This window comes from Notothenia rossii, assembly GCF_949606895.1.
Source record: "Notothenia rossii genome assembly, chromosome: 8".
NCBI classification, from domain to species: domain Eukaryota; kingdom Metazoa; phylum Chordata; class Actinopteri; order Perciformes; family Nototheniidae; genus Notothenia; species Notothenia rossii.
In genome coordinates, this window is record NC_136906.1 from 61,765,171 (window position 1) to 61,779,698 (window position 14,528).

Sequence of the window (14,528 nt, forward strand, 5' to 3'; positions counted from 1 at the left end):
TCCTGTGTTGTGTTGAGCAGTGTGTGATCATAGCCTGAGGGAAGTGATTAAAGATCCTGATGTTTCAAAGTGTCCACCCTAAAGACTTAATAGTGGGCTCAGTATGTGGCAGAGTGGCTAAGGCTCGAGGCTAGAGAAGTAGACAATTCAGTTTCCTTCAATGTTTACAATTATTGTAACAACTTCTGTTTCTTATAGAGGACAAAAGTACAGTTTTAATGTTGTGTTGCTGAGGATCAAATGTACTGGTCAACATCCAAGTGAGTGGGACAATAAAAGGGGAAGACAAAAGAAACAGAAGTCCACTGGTTTTAATCTGAGAGAAAAAATGAGGGAGTCAATATGGGAACGAAAAGAGGAGAGCGAAAGAGGGAACTGGGGAGGAGGGCGATGAGCACAACAGAACTAGGGGGAGTTAGAGGAGAGCAGAGGAGGGGCCTTTCATACAAAAAAGGCTCTCTTTTACTTATAGAAGCAGAAAAAAAGAGCAAAAGAAAAGCTTCTTCTCACCTCCTGGACGCAGTGTCAAACCCAATCAGTGTCTGGTCTGGCAGCGCTGCTCGTCTCCCAGGCACCGGCTCACAATGGAGGCGAGCCTCGGCCGCCACACCTCTCACTTCCAATCTGCGTCCTCCAGGACAGGCCTGAGAGCAGGGGGCCGCGGGGAGGCACAACAAAGCACCTCAAATGTTCAAACTCTCATAAAAAAAATCCCTGTTTGCTGAGAATTGGATTAACTAGTTAAAGTAAAAAACTCTTGAAGTAGCTTTACATCAGTTCATGTTGATTTGGACAGTTAATATCAGTTTTTATTGTGAAGAAGAAGTGTGTCTTAGGCGTGTAGGTAGGGGTTATTGTTCTTAAAGATTTCCAATACAGGTGGAAAGAATGGGACTTAGTGTCAGGGTGCATGTATGTAAAGCCAAACACAAACAGGGATAAACTGCTCGACGATTACAACGACCAACAATCCCTGAGCTGCGGAGTCCCGCGCTAATAAACGTGAGCAACAAGGCTTGATCCTTAAAAACCTCACCACTCCAAAAAAAAATGTCTGTCTTGAATAGACACCCCCCTAAATCGCATTGTTGAGCAAATCCTGTATTAAAAGGAAAGAGTTACTCTGCATTTATACTCCTGAAGACTTTAGTTAAGCCAGTGCCTCTGCCACTCCGCAGCGCGGGCTTCATCGAGCCGAGTAAATCCGTCTCTCAATGGCGATTGGCTGAAGCCGAAGGGGCCATCTTTTTCACACGCTTCCTCCCTCGCCGTCTCCCCCCCCTTACGGCTAGTGTTTACCCGTCACCAAACAATGGCTGGTTACTGGCAATTAAACAGCATTTTCCGAGGAATCCGTGGCACTGGTCTAATGGCATTACTGGTGGATGATTCAATCCTTGAATAGTCAACATGATTTTGCCTCTCACCAGGAAAATACTGCTTCATCGAATTACCCGTATTACATAGATTTACTCAAAGCTTATGATTCAGGGTTCACAGATTACTGCTCTTCTAAAGATGGCGGGAGAAAGGAGTGATAGGCCCGAAGAGAGATGACTCCAACGCTGCTTTCACTGGCACGCTCTTCCCGAAAAAAGGCTAAAGCAGGCCAAGGATTTGCCCACAAACCTTTGCAGATTTACACATGATTAATGTACCTGAATGCAAAGACTCCTGGTCTTATATTGTATTGTTTTTTTTAGATGATGCAAGTCTTGAAAGATGGTTTCACAACAATACCAGTCACACACATGCACACACAAACATATAGGAGCCAAACTGCACATTGTGCCCTTTGACCTTCCGTGGGTCGAGTCGGCCTGGGCGGCTCGGGGAACCAGGAAGACCGGCCAAGTCCATTATCTCACAATGAAGGGCTAATTACTGGGCCTGCAAGCCTCAAATCACACGGCAGCAGACTGCCTGTCTCTGTCCTCCACTCACCCAACATCTTAATTGCTCTTTTATTCTCTCTCTGTTTCCGTCGTGCCTCTCTCCCCGACTCGCTGCTACTCTCGCCTCAGCCATTTCACACATAAAAGCAAGATGCTAATTGCCTGCTATGAAAATATTGGGCCTCTGATTAGCCAGGCAGAGGGTTTGGCTGTTTTTCTCCATGTCTGTATATGAGGGTGCGTTGAGCCAGCATGCCGGGCGTAAAAATAGGAAACGGCTGGCGACGTTGGTGAAAGGAAATTCATTTTTCTGTCATTTAGATGCGGGGCAGGGTTGAAAGTGTCAGTGTGCTCCAGTGGCAATTTGTCAGACTGCTATGTTGGCGAAATGTTTACAGAAAATCCGCTTGAACTAAATTACAGGAACATTTGTTCCGTTCCTTTTAGACAGAGTTGGAGCAGTTATCATTCACATTTTTAAGAGACTAATTATTTTGACCCCTTAAAGATGAAAAATCTGGACCACCATTCCAGAATACTAACTACTTACTAAACAGAGTGATCAAATGCCCAATAATGTCCGTGATTGGTTGGTTTATTATCCAAGTATTGTGTTTTTATCTATGATGAGTAATTAACACAAACCCTCATGTTTTCCTCCCTGTCCCGGACTTATTATCTTAATCTGAAGGCAATTTACTAATAATGGTTGCATATAATCATCTAACGAGAAAACAAGGGTGGGTGTTAATAGACTCCATCTTGAGATGCATATACATATGGAAATAAGACCCAGTGGGGGAATTTTCTTCAGCTTCTGCTCTATACAACTGTGCCCTCTAACCTGCTCGATTTTGGAAGAATTGTTAATTTAACTAAAGATATTGTTTCACTTTAAATGGAGACATTGTCAACTTTGATCCACCTTAGATTCCTTTTGCAAAGAAGTACAACAATCATCTATAAATGCAATGCTCTGTGATTCATGTACTGCATTTACTGGCTTCTGTTACAAAGGAAAATGAAATGAAACAATTCAAGCAGCAAACTTCCTTTCTATTTTGAAAAAACAAAGTTATAAAGGGTTTCACAGTTACAAAATAAATGGAAAAACAGATATAGAAGAAAGAGTCATCATCATAAAACAAGGGTTTTTAACAAAGTTATATCTCAAAGAAAAGACACACAAAAAGATGCCATTTGGTTTCTCTGACACTTAGCAGCTGCACTTTTTATCCTCTACTGATTTCTGTTCTATTATAATGCCTCCTTTGTGACTTTGGCTTCACTTCAGATGTTAGCAGGTTATTTCAGTTACTTTTCTTTATTCAGAGTCACCTGCCATTTGACCTCGGCCTTGTCCCAGAACCAAACCAAAGCTTTTTGAGAACCTTGGCGGATATTGAAATGTTCTTTCAGACACTTTCTCTTTGCAGTGGTCCCCCAAGTGCTTTGTCCGAGACGTTGGAAAAGATGGAGAAGGGGAATGAGACTGGTTTTCCCAACGATGGGAGCGGAGGAGTGTTTGGGGGCAGCGCAGGGATTGGTGGTGTGGAGGTTTGGGGGGCCAAGAGGGGTGCAGGTCGGCTCTTCAAAGGGCTGGCTTTTTGCATTGTTGGTCAGTTGGGGATTAAAGTCCTCTGTGCAGCAGAATAGCCCCTCTAATTAAAAAGGATAAGAAGGCAGAAAAATAGCGAGAGGCACGGGAGGAAGCAAAGAGAGTGGGAGAGGGGAGAGCAAATTTGCAGAGAAAAGAAAGAAAAGAAAAACTGTTTTCAGTGTCACTCCTGCAGCCGGGCCCGTCGATTCAGACTGGATTAACTTTACACTCCTCCTCCCCATTTCTCCCTGTCACTCTCTTCCCCAATCTCTGTCTGTCATTCTTTTTTATCTCGCTATTTCCTGACTTTGTTCTCCACATGCTCTTTATTCTCTTCAAAGTACAGTGCATTCAAAGCATTTAGATTGCCCCTTTTAAGAAAGCTACATATATAAATGCTTTGGGGTAATCTCTTAACTAAACCTTGATTGGTTTCAGCTGCTTTGTCATTTCAAAAATACTTTAAATACTTTTCCACGATAATAAACTAAAGCCAGAAACTCACCCCAGACATTCTTTATTCTGTTACAGGTTTGCGAGGAGTGGGTTGGCATTGTGCTCGTGTGTGTGTGTGTGTGTGTGTGTGTGTGTGTGTGTGTGTGTGTGTGTGTGTGTGTGTGTGTGTGTGTGTGTGTGTGTGTGTGTGTGTGTGTGTGTGTGTGTGTGTGTTCCTCACTATTTGCCGTAATCAGAATGAGAATAGAGGGGTTGTGTGCTGTGCCCCAGATGCTGGCTGACAGTAGGTGGGCTGTTTGCCGTGGGGATGCCAGGTTGTGTTTTTGTTTGGCCCTCCTCCTCCCTCCCCTCACCCAGTGGGGGGTCCAGGGCTCCTGGGGCCAGTCCCTGCTGACCAATACCCAGGTATGAGGCCTCTCAGTTTGGCTAACACTAGCCGTAGGCCATGGGAGGTTAACGAGGTACCAGCAGGGACAAGACATTCAACCCTCCCCACGGGCCAACCACAAGTGGTGGATGTATCTCAATGAAGGGCATGAATATGATATGATGTAGGCCATGTGGTAGTAGGTGCAAGGGGGGGTACATGGTAATAATAGAGCAGGTGCATTATAAAACAGTAAACTGACATTCAGCTATCAAAGAAAAATTCTCAACTAACATCTGGTCTCAGCTGACCAGATGTTTTTCTGAAGGTGTGCTCAGAAAAGGATATCAAATGGAACCTATCATGTTTGCTGATATCTCACTAACTGTAATACACTAGAAACTGACCATTACATAAACTGTGGTTGCTTTCCAAACCAAGGTTTGTTTCAGTATCTGCCCACAAAATATGTGTTGTTGCATGCAGTGCATACAATTTGGACATGCTACTTCAGCACAACACTGCACCTTGAACTTTGACCCTCTTGCTCAAGCCAAAACCATGTGCAAAGGATTGAGGGTCTGAATATCTAGAAGACATGTTAGCTAACTGACACTGAGCTTCGGCAGGACTCTTTAATTCTTCTTAATTGAATGAAATATTGTACAACTGTGAATAGAAAAGTACATTCAGGACTATTTTGACGGTCAAGTTAACATTTTCCCGGCTTGATAGCATATTGGTTAGCTCACCGACTATAGCTTTTTACATCAACTACCCTTAGCATCGTCTATTTTGCAAAGACACACTGATACATTTAATTTTTTTCCACTTTCTGCAGTGATTGGGCCTTTAAGGTGCCTTAACAGCTGAAAATTGTTTTTTCGAAACACCTGCTGTACAAAGCTCATAGACTCAACAGATAATAGTTCAATATCCAAGGACGCTCGCTTCGGTTTGTCGTAACATCATCAATACATATCGCTTTGTCCGCAATGCCTATCAATAAATCTATCAATGTGAGTTCTACGCTGCAGATGCCAAAAAGCAAGCCATGGTAATGTCCGATACAGTTTACTGTGGGTGTTTGTGTCTAACAGATGGGGTTGGTGGAGTGGGCCAAGTCATTGATTTGACCTTGAGATGGACAGCTGAAGTGATTTGAAGTGGTTGGTGCAAAGCACCCTAAAATATTGAGAGCTATTGATAGTTGGATAGGCTTCATTTAAATTGTGTTTCACGCTATAAGTACAAAACTACATTGCTGAAATGCCCCTTTTAAATTTCACGTTAAAAAAGTAATGGAAATAAAGTGTAATAAGTAAAGCAAGTAATAAAATGTCATGTATGCTGAGCAGGAAAGACTTTAATTAAAAAACATTCTCCATTGACAAATCACAAAGAGTTGATATAAATGCATCTAATTTATCGAGATACTGTTCATTTATCAAAAGGTTAACTGAAGTTGTGTCTACAAAAACCGAACATCCAATAATTTATATTAAGAACTAATATTAAAAGAATGAAAAATTGATAAATAAAAAATGTGTGTCTTAAAAGACCCCAACTTAAGTATAATACATCTCTGCGCTGCTCCTTTAACATTTAAAAAGATGTTGGAAATGAATTTTGATAAATCATTTAAAAAAGTGATGAAAATAAATGTATTCTGACCACTTCCTCTTAATACATCTAGAAATATTTCCTTCGAAACATGAATTCAGAAGAAGATTTAAAAGAGATATAGCCACATTATTAGAATGGACCTTTATGATTTAGTCTGCAACAATATTAATAGCAAACAAAAGGCTGCAGGAGGAGAGAGGAGGCAGCACGTCTGCTCTCCTCATGCCAGCCAGTGTTATCCAGCACATTGTGAGAGAGGTATCTCAGTCCCACGATTCTTAGCCTTCAATTCGTCTCCCTAACAGCAGGAGAAACCGTGACTCCGTCAATTGGCCCGGAGACAGGGGGAGGGCATATTGCCACAGACATTAACAAGCGCCTTCACCTTTTTTACAACCGCGGCCCCGTTTAGCTGAAATGCTCCCCAGGGCTATTAGATATTTTCCGATGAATTATATATCAGAGCTGAAGATGAAAGCACTCTGCGTGAGCCAAGAACATCGCTGAGGGACAACAAGAGGGACCAGATACTTAAGCCCCGTTAGGCTGTTTGTTTTACTGTGATCGTTCAGGGGAAATGGGAACACTCCTTATATAATAATTGTATTCTAATGACCAACATCTAATCACAATATTACAATTTGTTATCTTCATTTTAATCTTTATTGACTTTACATAATTGCTCTAAATCTCAAACAATTAGATTTTCCAAAAACAGTGTCGTGATTTTTCATATAAAGAGTCTGTAATAGGTCGTATTGATTTTAGTCGTGTCTAACAAGCCGGCAGCCTCACAGTCTGTTCATCTGGCATGTAGACTCCTAATTAGTTCTCTAACCTGCTGCTTGTTTGAGAGCATTATTAAAAAACCTCCAGTCAGGGCTGCTGGGACCAAATTTGTGTCGAAATGGAAGGAAAAAAAACTGTAAAAATAAATAAATAGGCCTCTTAGACGTTAGTAAATTGAATCACATGTTTTTATTTTTAAGAGGTTCACGGTATTGAACATTTAATACATAGCCTAATTTAGGCAACTTTGTTGGTAAAATATACAGGGAAAAAAACTTGAAAATCAACATATAAGTGGTGGTGTAGGCTACATCTTCACGGGCCTCCATTTCCCCCCCTTAAATCTCCTTTACAGGGTTACACAGAACTTAACCGTGACAGATCCCCGAGAAGTTATTTGCACCTCTCTCTACAAAACAGTGCTTCCGTTTTGCTTGCTCAGCTTATTTTGACAATCAAATCTGCAAGCTGCAGCTAAAACCTCCTGATTTTTAACATGAGCGCGGGTCTATAGGTTATATAGCCTACTAAAATTATGTGTTCGTCATTAGCTGCGTGCAGGCGCTCGGCTCTGATTGGTTGGTGAATGCACCACACCTATTTGTATCTGTTAACTTTATCTCCTTAAAAATATAAATAAAGATCTTTTGAGTGAAAAGCGTGTCTTTAATGTGTGTTTTTTATATATATGATAAAGAAATAGCAGCACAACATAGCGCTTTGGAGCTGATCGTTGCCACCATCAGGCCGCTTTACTTCAGCTGCATGCATTCACACCTCTGCCCATCATATTTTCAATCACTTCCATTGGCTGCAAAAACATCATCCCAGTTTCTCTCTCTCTCTCCATAAATACTGAGAGTATAGCTATTATCCGCATCCAACAAGCTTACCCCGGAGGAAACTAATCAAAGCAGCTTCATAAACCCGCTCTGCAGGGAGAGAACGAGACTCAAAGAAAAGGCATTTAAAAAACAACTGAGGTAAGTGACTTATTTTACTTCAGTTTCATATGTTAAGTGTAAGTTTACCGTATTAAAGTGGGATGTTGTTTTTCCTATGATCGCCGGTGCGTGCGATGGAACCCCGATAGGGAGATAATTGGAAAGGCGTGTTTTAGAGGAACTTCTCCCCCTGGGCTGCATGCTCCGAGCAAAGGGGCGTTCAACCGATTAATCGCAGTCCGCAACTTCAGATAATACACTCCAACTGCTGTGTCTGACCAGTCTTTGGATGTATTCAGGCATGTAGAGGAGGGAGGGTGAACCCCCAAAGTCAAGTTGTAAAATAATAATGTTAAATAACACTGTATTAAATGTAGGCCAATCCAAAGGTTCCACTTTGTCATCAAACAGATGGCTAAACCTCGAATGAAAAATGTATCATTATTAAAATCTAAAATCTATTTCAATATTGAATTTGCACACTCGGATCATAAAAATCACAACTTGTATTTTTATGTAGGCCTAATGCTGACAGCGAAATATTAAAATATGGAAATCATAACGCAATAACAATATATACAGGAACAAGCCACAATAATAACAATAATGATAATATAATAACAATAATTATTATAATAATATTAATAATGATATTAATAATAATATTAACCATAATAATCATAATAATGACTTTGAATGTGGATTTGGGAAAGTGAGTTAGAGCTGGTTGTGCTGGGGTGGATGGGGGGGGGGGGGGGGGGGTTAAGGGGGTGGGGGTCGGTTGTCTGGCAGTCAGCTGGTCTGATAAATACAATGCCAGTCTTTGTTTTATTTTCGTGACGCAGAAAATTAAGGAGACCTGAATGCGGAGTCGTGGCTGGCGTCCTGTAATCAGGCCAGCGCGTGCCGTCCGGATTATCTCGTTAATTTCTTACAGAAAAAAAAAAATCTCTTGTAGCCAATAATAATTAATGGCCAGGCAGGGTATTTATTATTGAACGGATGTGGAGCAACCGGTAGCCGGGGGTGGAAAAAAGTGACAGATTGACTATAGGAGTGGCCGTTATTGGCTCTATAAAACGAGGGGTCCCGGGCTGAGCACCCTGGGGTCCTGGGAACTTTATTCTACAGGTAGGTGTCACTGGAAACGTTACGATAGGCCTCAGACAGCAGCATATGGAATAGACTAATTAGCTATTACTAACAAAGAAAAATATTAAGGCCTATTAGACAGTGTTAGACACAGTTTTGTGATCGTTTTTTTTAAAGTCCTATAGCATGGTCCAAACATTGGCCTATCCTTTAATGATGAGCTATGTAATAATAAAAACATATTTAGCAAATCGACTTAATATTGCATTATCAGGTAGGTTGTAGACATTAATTAACATTAATTTGTCACATTTAATCTCCCAATATATATTTGTATATTCTAAAATAATTATTAATTCTATTTGATTTTCTTCTTTATAATATTGCTATACATTCAGAATATTGTTCAAAATATCCCTAAATCGTTTTTGGTCATTGTAAAAATATGTATAATACAAAAAAAAATGTTTGAATTAAAAGGTAGCAGACTACAGTAAAATGTTTATTTAAACAAAATCTTGGGACAAGTTTAGTGGGCCATCTCCTTGTTTGTTTAGATTAAGATTAAGTGCTCCTCTCTAATCAACACTTTTAGATAGTCTCACCTTCCAAATCTAATTACCGGGAGCAATTCATTAGGAAAGGAGGGGGAATCGCCGCGAGTGGTGTCAATAATATATGTCAGAAATCAGTTCAGGGAATGCCTCCGTGTTTCTAATTATTTGCGAAAGTTGTTCTTCGTATTTTAATTTCGTTACATTTGAATGTACAAGGTTTTTAGTGGAAACAAACAATGGGCCTTGAGATATAGAAATGAAGATGCTCCGTTGTATTTGAATGAGCGCTCAGTTTGCAGTATTGCCTTCTTTGTTTGTTCCCTAAAGTCTTTTGTTATCAGCATTACTTATCGGTCAACAGTGAGCTTTGTTTCTGCAATGGCCCCCCAATCAGCTGTCTATTTAGCTTCGCCTAACCTGTGGGTATATGCTAATTGAGAGCCCGGTTGGGGCCCAGCGAGTGTGCGCATTTTAACGACAATGTTTTTGTTTTGGTGGTACTAGGAGAGGAGTGTGTTTGGGGGGTAGTGGTGGTAAGGGGGCGGGGTTATAGTAGCAGTTAGTGTGTGTGTGTGTGTGTGTGTGTGTGTGTGTGTGTGTGTGTGTGTGTGTGTGTGTGTGTGTGTGTGTGTGTGTGTGTGTGTGTGGTGGGGGGTGATGGCGTAAACGCCTGTCAGCCAAACAGAGCATCCTCAGTCCAGCAGGGGACAGCTGGGGGTCTCTACTCGCCTTTAAGAGCTCATCGAGCGCGAGGACGCCCACTTCTTTAAACCACCTCGGTGCGTAAAGGCTGCGCGCAAAATTCCGCGGACACAGAGAAGAATCTAACCGACCTTAAACACGCTCCTGTTTTGTGTTCCTGCTCCAGGTTGGACGAAGTGAAAGACCAAACGGAGACGCGAGAGGATTAAAACATTATTTCCTGCTCTATTTTTATTATTTATTTTACATTTTGCCCAATCGCCCGGCTGCCAGCATGATGTCCTATCTGAAGCAGCCGCCGTATACGGTGAACGGACTGAGTTTATCTGCCTCAGGAGTGGACCTGCTGCACCCTTCAGTGGGATACCACGGTAATAACCCAAACGCTTAGAAATATACCTAAGTGTATAACATATTATTACGTTTTTTTTTAAATTAAATAGTTATTTGCATTTTAGAGACAGTTTATTTAAATGAGTGATGGATTCCTAATGTAATTACCGTGGACATTTGGAGTATCCAAACATCGTGTTACACAATTGTGTATTTCGTATTCTTTGAATGTTTGGTAAGATCATTTCACGTCTTTAATTTGACCCTCTTCTTGTTAACAGGACAACCTCGCAAGCAGAGGAGGGAGAGGACGACTTTTACGCGGGCCCAGCTCGACCTGCTGGAGAATCTGTTCAACAAGACCCGGTACCCTGACATCTTCATGAGAGAGGAAATGGCCTTAAAAATCAACCTGCCCGAATCCAGAGTGCAGGTGAGACCCCAACATAATACTGCAGTCTATTAATGGCAGGTCGATAATGTTCAGTGAGAGGCGCTATACTTCAAGTGTCCTCCTCTTCAGTGCTGGAGAAGTGCTTGATAACGGTCTCTCCTTGAGGCGATAATTTCTCTTTGTATGTATTTAATTCATATTTTTGGTAAGTGTTACTAACTGTGAGTAATGATTTAAGAAGGGAATTTCATTGTCAAAGTGTAAAGCCTGTAAGATAGTAGAAAGTTGTGAATATCGTTTTGGATAAATTACATATGGCTATATTATTTCTGGGATGTATAGGCCTACCTATTCATTTGAACGTGGCCTCATTGATTACTTGAATGTAATTACAGTTTTCAGTGTACCATACCACAGGATTGTGGAGTATATTTGACCTGGAATAGAGAAATGGTGTTGTTTTTTTATAGCTAAATTAAATAATTTAATGTTTTGTATTCCAGGTATGGTTCAAAAACCGACGGGCCAAACATCGTCAACAGGCCCAGCAAACCCAGAGCGGAGCGCAGAACAAGGCAGTGACCAAGCCAGTGAAGAAGAAGAGCTCTCCGGTGAGGGAGGCCGGCTCAGAGAGCGGTGCCAGCGGGCAGTTCACGCCGCCGCCGAGCACCTCCCTCCCGGCTGTGAGCAGCAGCGCGGCCCCGGTGTCTATCTGGAGCCCGGCCTCCATCTCCCCGCTCTCCGACCCGCTGTCTACCTCCGCGTCCTCCTGCATGCAGCGCTCTTACCCCATGGCCTACAGCCAGGCGTCGGGCTACAACCAGGGCTACACGGGCTCCTCGTCCTACTTCACCGGGATGGAATGCGGCTCCTACCTCTCACCTATGCACCACCAGCTCGCCGCCGCGGGCTCTACCATGAGCCCCATGTCTAGCAACGGGGTTTCCGGCCACCTGAGCAACGCGTCGTCCCTCTCCACGTCGGCATACGGCGCGGCGGGGCTCGGCTTCAGCGGAGCTGCAGACTGCCTGGACTATAAGGACCAAACGGCCTCCTCATGGAAGCTCAATTTCAACGCAGACTGTTTGGATTACAAAGACCAGGCAGCGTGGAAGTTCCAAGTGTTGTGAGAGGAAACATTCCACAAGCTGTAGACTATTCAGGCGAATGAAAAACCCCGGGGTTGGGAGCAGCAAGTCGTTATTCACCCCCAACACCACCCCCCACCCATGCAGGCCCCAACGTCTACCTCGGGCAGAGCAGAACAGGACTGCCAGCCGGTTGTCTCACTTGTTGGGTTAACTTATTGAACATTCAGACTGACTACTCCCCAACTTTGATCAAGGACACGGAACAAATGTGTTGACCAAAAGGAAAAAAAGGATCAAAAGATGGTTGAGATGGAGGAATAAGTCAGGGTTTTTTCTAAGCTCCTTAAAGACTCCCCTCTCTTGTCTTTTTTTTATTTTGTTGGCACGCTGAAGGGCCCCTTTGATCAAAGCGTTGTGCATGAGTGTGTGTTGTAGAGAGAGTGTGTGTGAGAGAGAGCAGCTCTGACATGAACCTGGATGCACTATTAATTTATGAGAAATATGTTTAAAACTAGTTATAAGAGACAATCAGTCCATTTGCGTGTACTCATAAATGTCCCCTATGTGTTTCTTTGAATTGTTTTTTTCCCGTGTTAGATTTCTTTAAAAAATGGTGATTCTTTGTACTACCTGTATGCAATTTTTTCTCGCGTTTCCCAGCTGTGAATTTGGTAGATTTATCCCCATGTCTCGAGTGTTAAATGATACATTATTATGAGGAGATATTAGTTCAATTAAAGGGGAAGTGCAGAGCAAATCAAACCAGCAGCGAGCAAGGTCCATCTGAGCTGTACTGCTGCGTGAAGGCCACAAACACGAACAAATAATAAAGATCACTTGACCTGACACAAATCCAACTAAATGTTCTGTGTTTTTCTCTTTGTATCACTGTGTCTACACAACACACCACAACACGACAGCAAACCATGAATCAATTTCACCAACAATCACAGTTTTTGGTTTGGCGTAAAACGTAAATTAAGTGTCTTCATATATGCCAAATGTCATCTCTGTGATGGTCCCCAACATAACATTATAATTGGCCTACTTTAAAAAGTATTTATTCTAAGTCACGGGCCTGATTTCTGTCCAGGCAGGGAGGAATGTGAATTATGTGAGAGCTGCGTTAATCCCGTCTCATAAAGAGGATAATCCAACATTTTTATTGACGGCTGCCCTTTGGTGCAGGGCGCAACGCTGGCCAGTTCACACGCAGAGATGTGAAATGAGCTCTGCAGCTCAAGAGTGGAGCAAAGACGAGTTTAAATAGTTATACAGCAAAGAAAAACCGCAGAAAAGTGGACATAAAGGCAAACAAACGCCCAATATCGGATCCATATAAAGTGGGTAACACTTCATTTTCTAAAAATGATAAGGTTCAGTTTAAACTTTATTTATCAAGTAAATTATAAACGCATCATTCAGCTTTAAATGTTTACTCTTTTCCATCTCAATCAAAATCCATGTCACACATCTGTTGCAGGGATTGTTAGTGCCGCATGTATTTAATAGGACACAAAGCCAAAAAGTCTTCGGGGTTTGAAGGAGAGAGAGTTTGAGGGTGAGCAGGTCCGGGGGCTCGTGCATGGATTAAAGAAGAAGAAGGCTCGTGCTATCGGACTAATTAGGATGTGACGAGACGTCAGAAAGCTTCTAATAATTCTGCCATGACTCTGCTGCAGTTGAAGTGCTTTGTTGTCTATTTGACCCCCAATTAGGACAAAATGACACAATTACAGAGCGACAAACAATACTCTAAAAAATAGTATTGTGGGCTATATTTAGTTTGTTGTTGATGATTGTTGATAGGCCTACATTATTTTAAAATATAATATTGTTCTAAATGGTTAAATAAGAATTTGGAGTTGGCACAAGCCTTTATATCGTGCTGCAACATGTTATATCACGTTGAAATTGGCAACCTTAAACCATGACTTAAATAAAAAGAACACTGAGACAAACAAAATCATTAAAAAAAAACGTGTGTTGTTGAGAGAAAAAACTAAAAATAGCAATCTCAGCAATATTGGCCATCATTCATTGGTGAGATATTTTGTCGAACCTATAAAAGGTCCTTTCCTGGTGACCATAAATATTAGAGTTCTTAAATTACTCGTGACTGGGAAACGTCACACAATCACTTTCTGGTAATAATCCTGAACTGTAGGCCTACAAATATTTTTCTCGACCCCAGAGCCACATTCCCAGTTTCAACAGGTTCGATAATGTCAGCAGATTGCAGTAAATCAGTGTTCGTGAAGCAGGGGGACCGGGGCCCCCGAGTATCCATTCGGTTTTAATTCAGCACAAGCGGCCATATGGGTCCGGCAGACGCGCTCCATTAATCCTCTCATCACATTTGAGGATGTTAAACAAAACAGAATAGCCTCAGAAGCTTCTTCTTCTTCTTCTTGGTGTTTTGTCGACCGTCTCCCTGAGGCAGGGCTTCCCCCAAGCGGAACGACTTCAGCGGGCCGGGGATCTCCAGGCTTCCCCGCCGGAGGAGAGGGGATCCGACCGGCCGAGGGGTGCCTCGATATGGCTCAACAGCGGCGGTACACCGGCCTTAAAAATACTAAGACTTTACTAATTATTTATCATTTAGAAAACAGTAAGATTAACCGGAAAATACTGATAATTTAAATATAAAATATGACACATTACAACCTACTTTATTATTGA

The 14,528-nt window shown here is 42.0% G+C and overlaps 1 protein-coding gene and 1 long non-coding RNA gene across 5 annotated transcripts in view; one reads left to right on the plus strand and one right to left on the minus strand.

Moving 5' to 3' along the window:
* LOC307015462 overlaps positions 1-14,528 on the minus strand; it is a 43,599-nt gene that overhangs the window by 7,996 nt on the left and 21,075 nt on the right. The window contains exon 1 of one of the 2 annotated variants that reach the window (XR_013801545.1): positions 511-2,894. The exons of the other annotated variant lie outside the window; for it this stretch is intronic. This is a non-coding gene — a long non-coding RNA (uncharacterized lncRNA). Of the gene's footprint in view, positions 1-510; positions 2,895-14,528 lie in introns of those variants that run through there. 2 annotated transcript variants of the gene reach the window in all.
* On the plus strand, positions 7,677-12,670 carry LOC307017180 (homeobox protein OTX2-like). 3 transcript variants are annotated; one of them, XM_079646722.1, is made up of 4 exons: positions 7,677-7,716; positions 10,195-10,399; positions 10,643-10,794; positions 11,259-12,670. In XM_079646722.1, exons 2-4 carry the CDS (start codon positions 10,303-10,305, stop codon positions 11,883-11,885), a joined length of 876 nt encoding a protein of 291 aa, XP_079502848.1. In that variant the 5' UTR covers positions 7,677-7,716; positions 10,195-10,302; the 3' UTR covers positions 11,886-12,670. The 3 variants fall into 3 exon arrangements, with proteins under 3 accessions (XP_079502848.1, XP_079502849.1, XP_079502847.1); XM_079646723.1 differs by lacking the exon at positions 7,677-7,716 and adding an exon at positions 9,978-10,105; XM_079646721.1 differs by lacking the exon at positions 7,677-7,716 and having other exon boundaries at positions 10,004-10,399.

Excerpts from the sequence above, each read along its gene's own strand:
- LOC307017180 (XM_079646722.1), top strand. The coding sequence starts at position 10,303 with ATGATGTCCTATCTGAAGCAGCCGCCGTATACGGTGAACGGACTGAGT. Across the intron at positions 10,400-10,642 it reads CCCTTCAGTGGGATACCACG|GACAACCTCGCAAGCAGAGG; the intron begins GTAATAACCCAA and ends TCTTGTTAACAG. Across the intron at positions 10,795-11,258 it reads TGCCCGAATCCAGAGTGCAG|GTATGGTTCAAAAACCGACG; the intron begins GTGAGACCCCAA and ends TTTGTATTCCAG.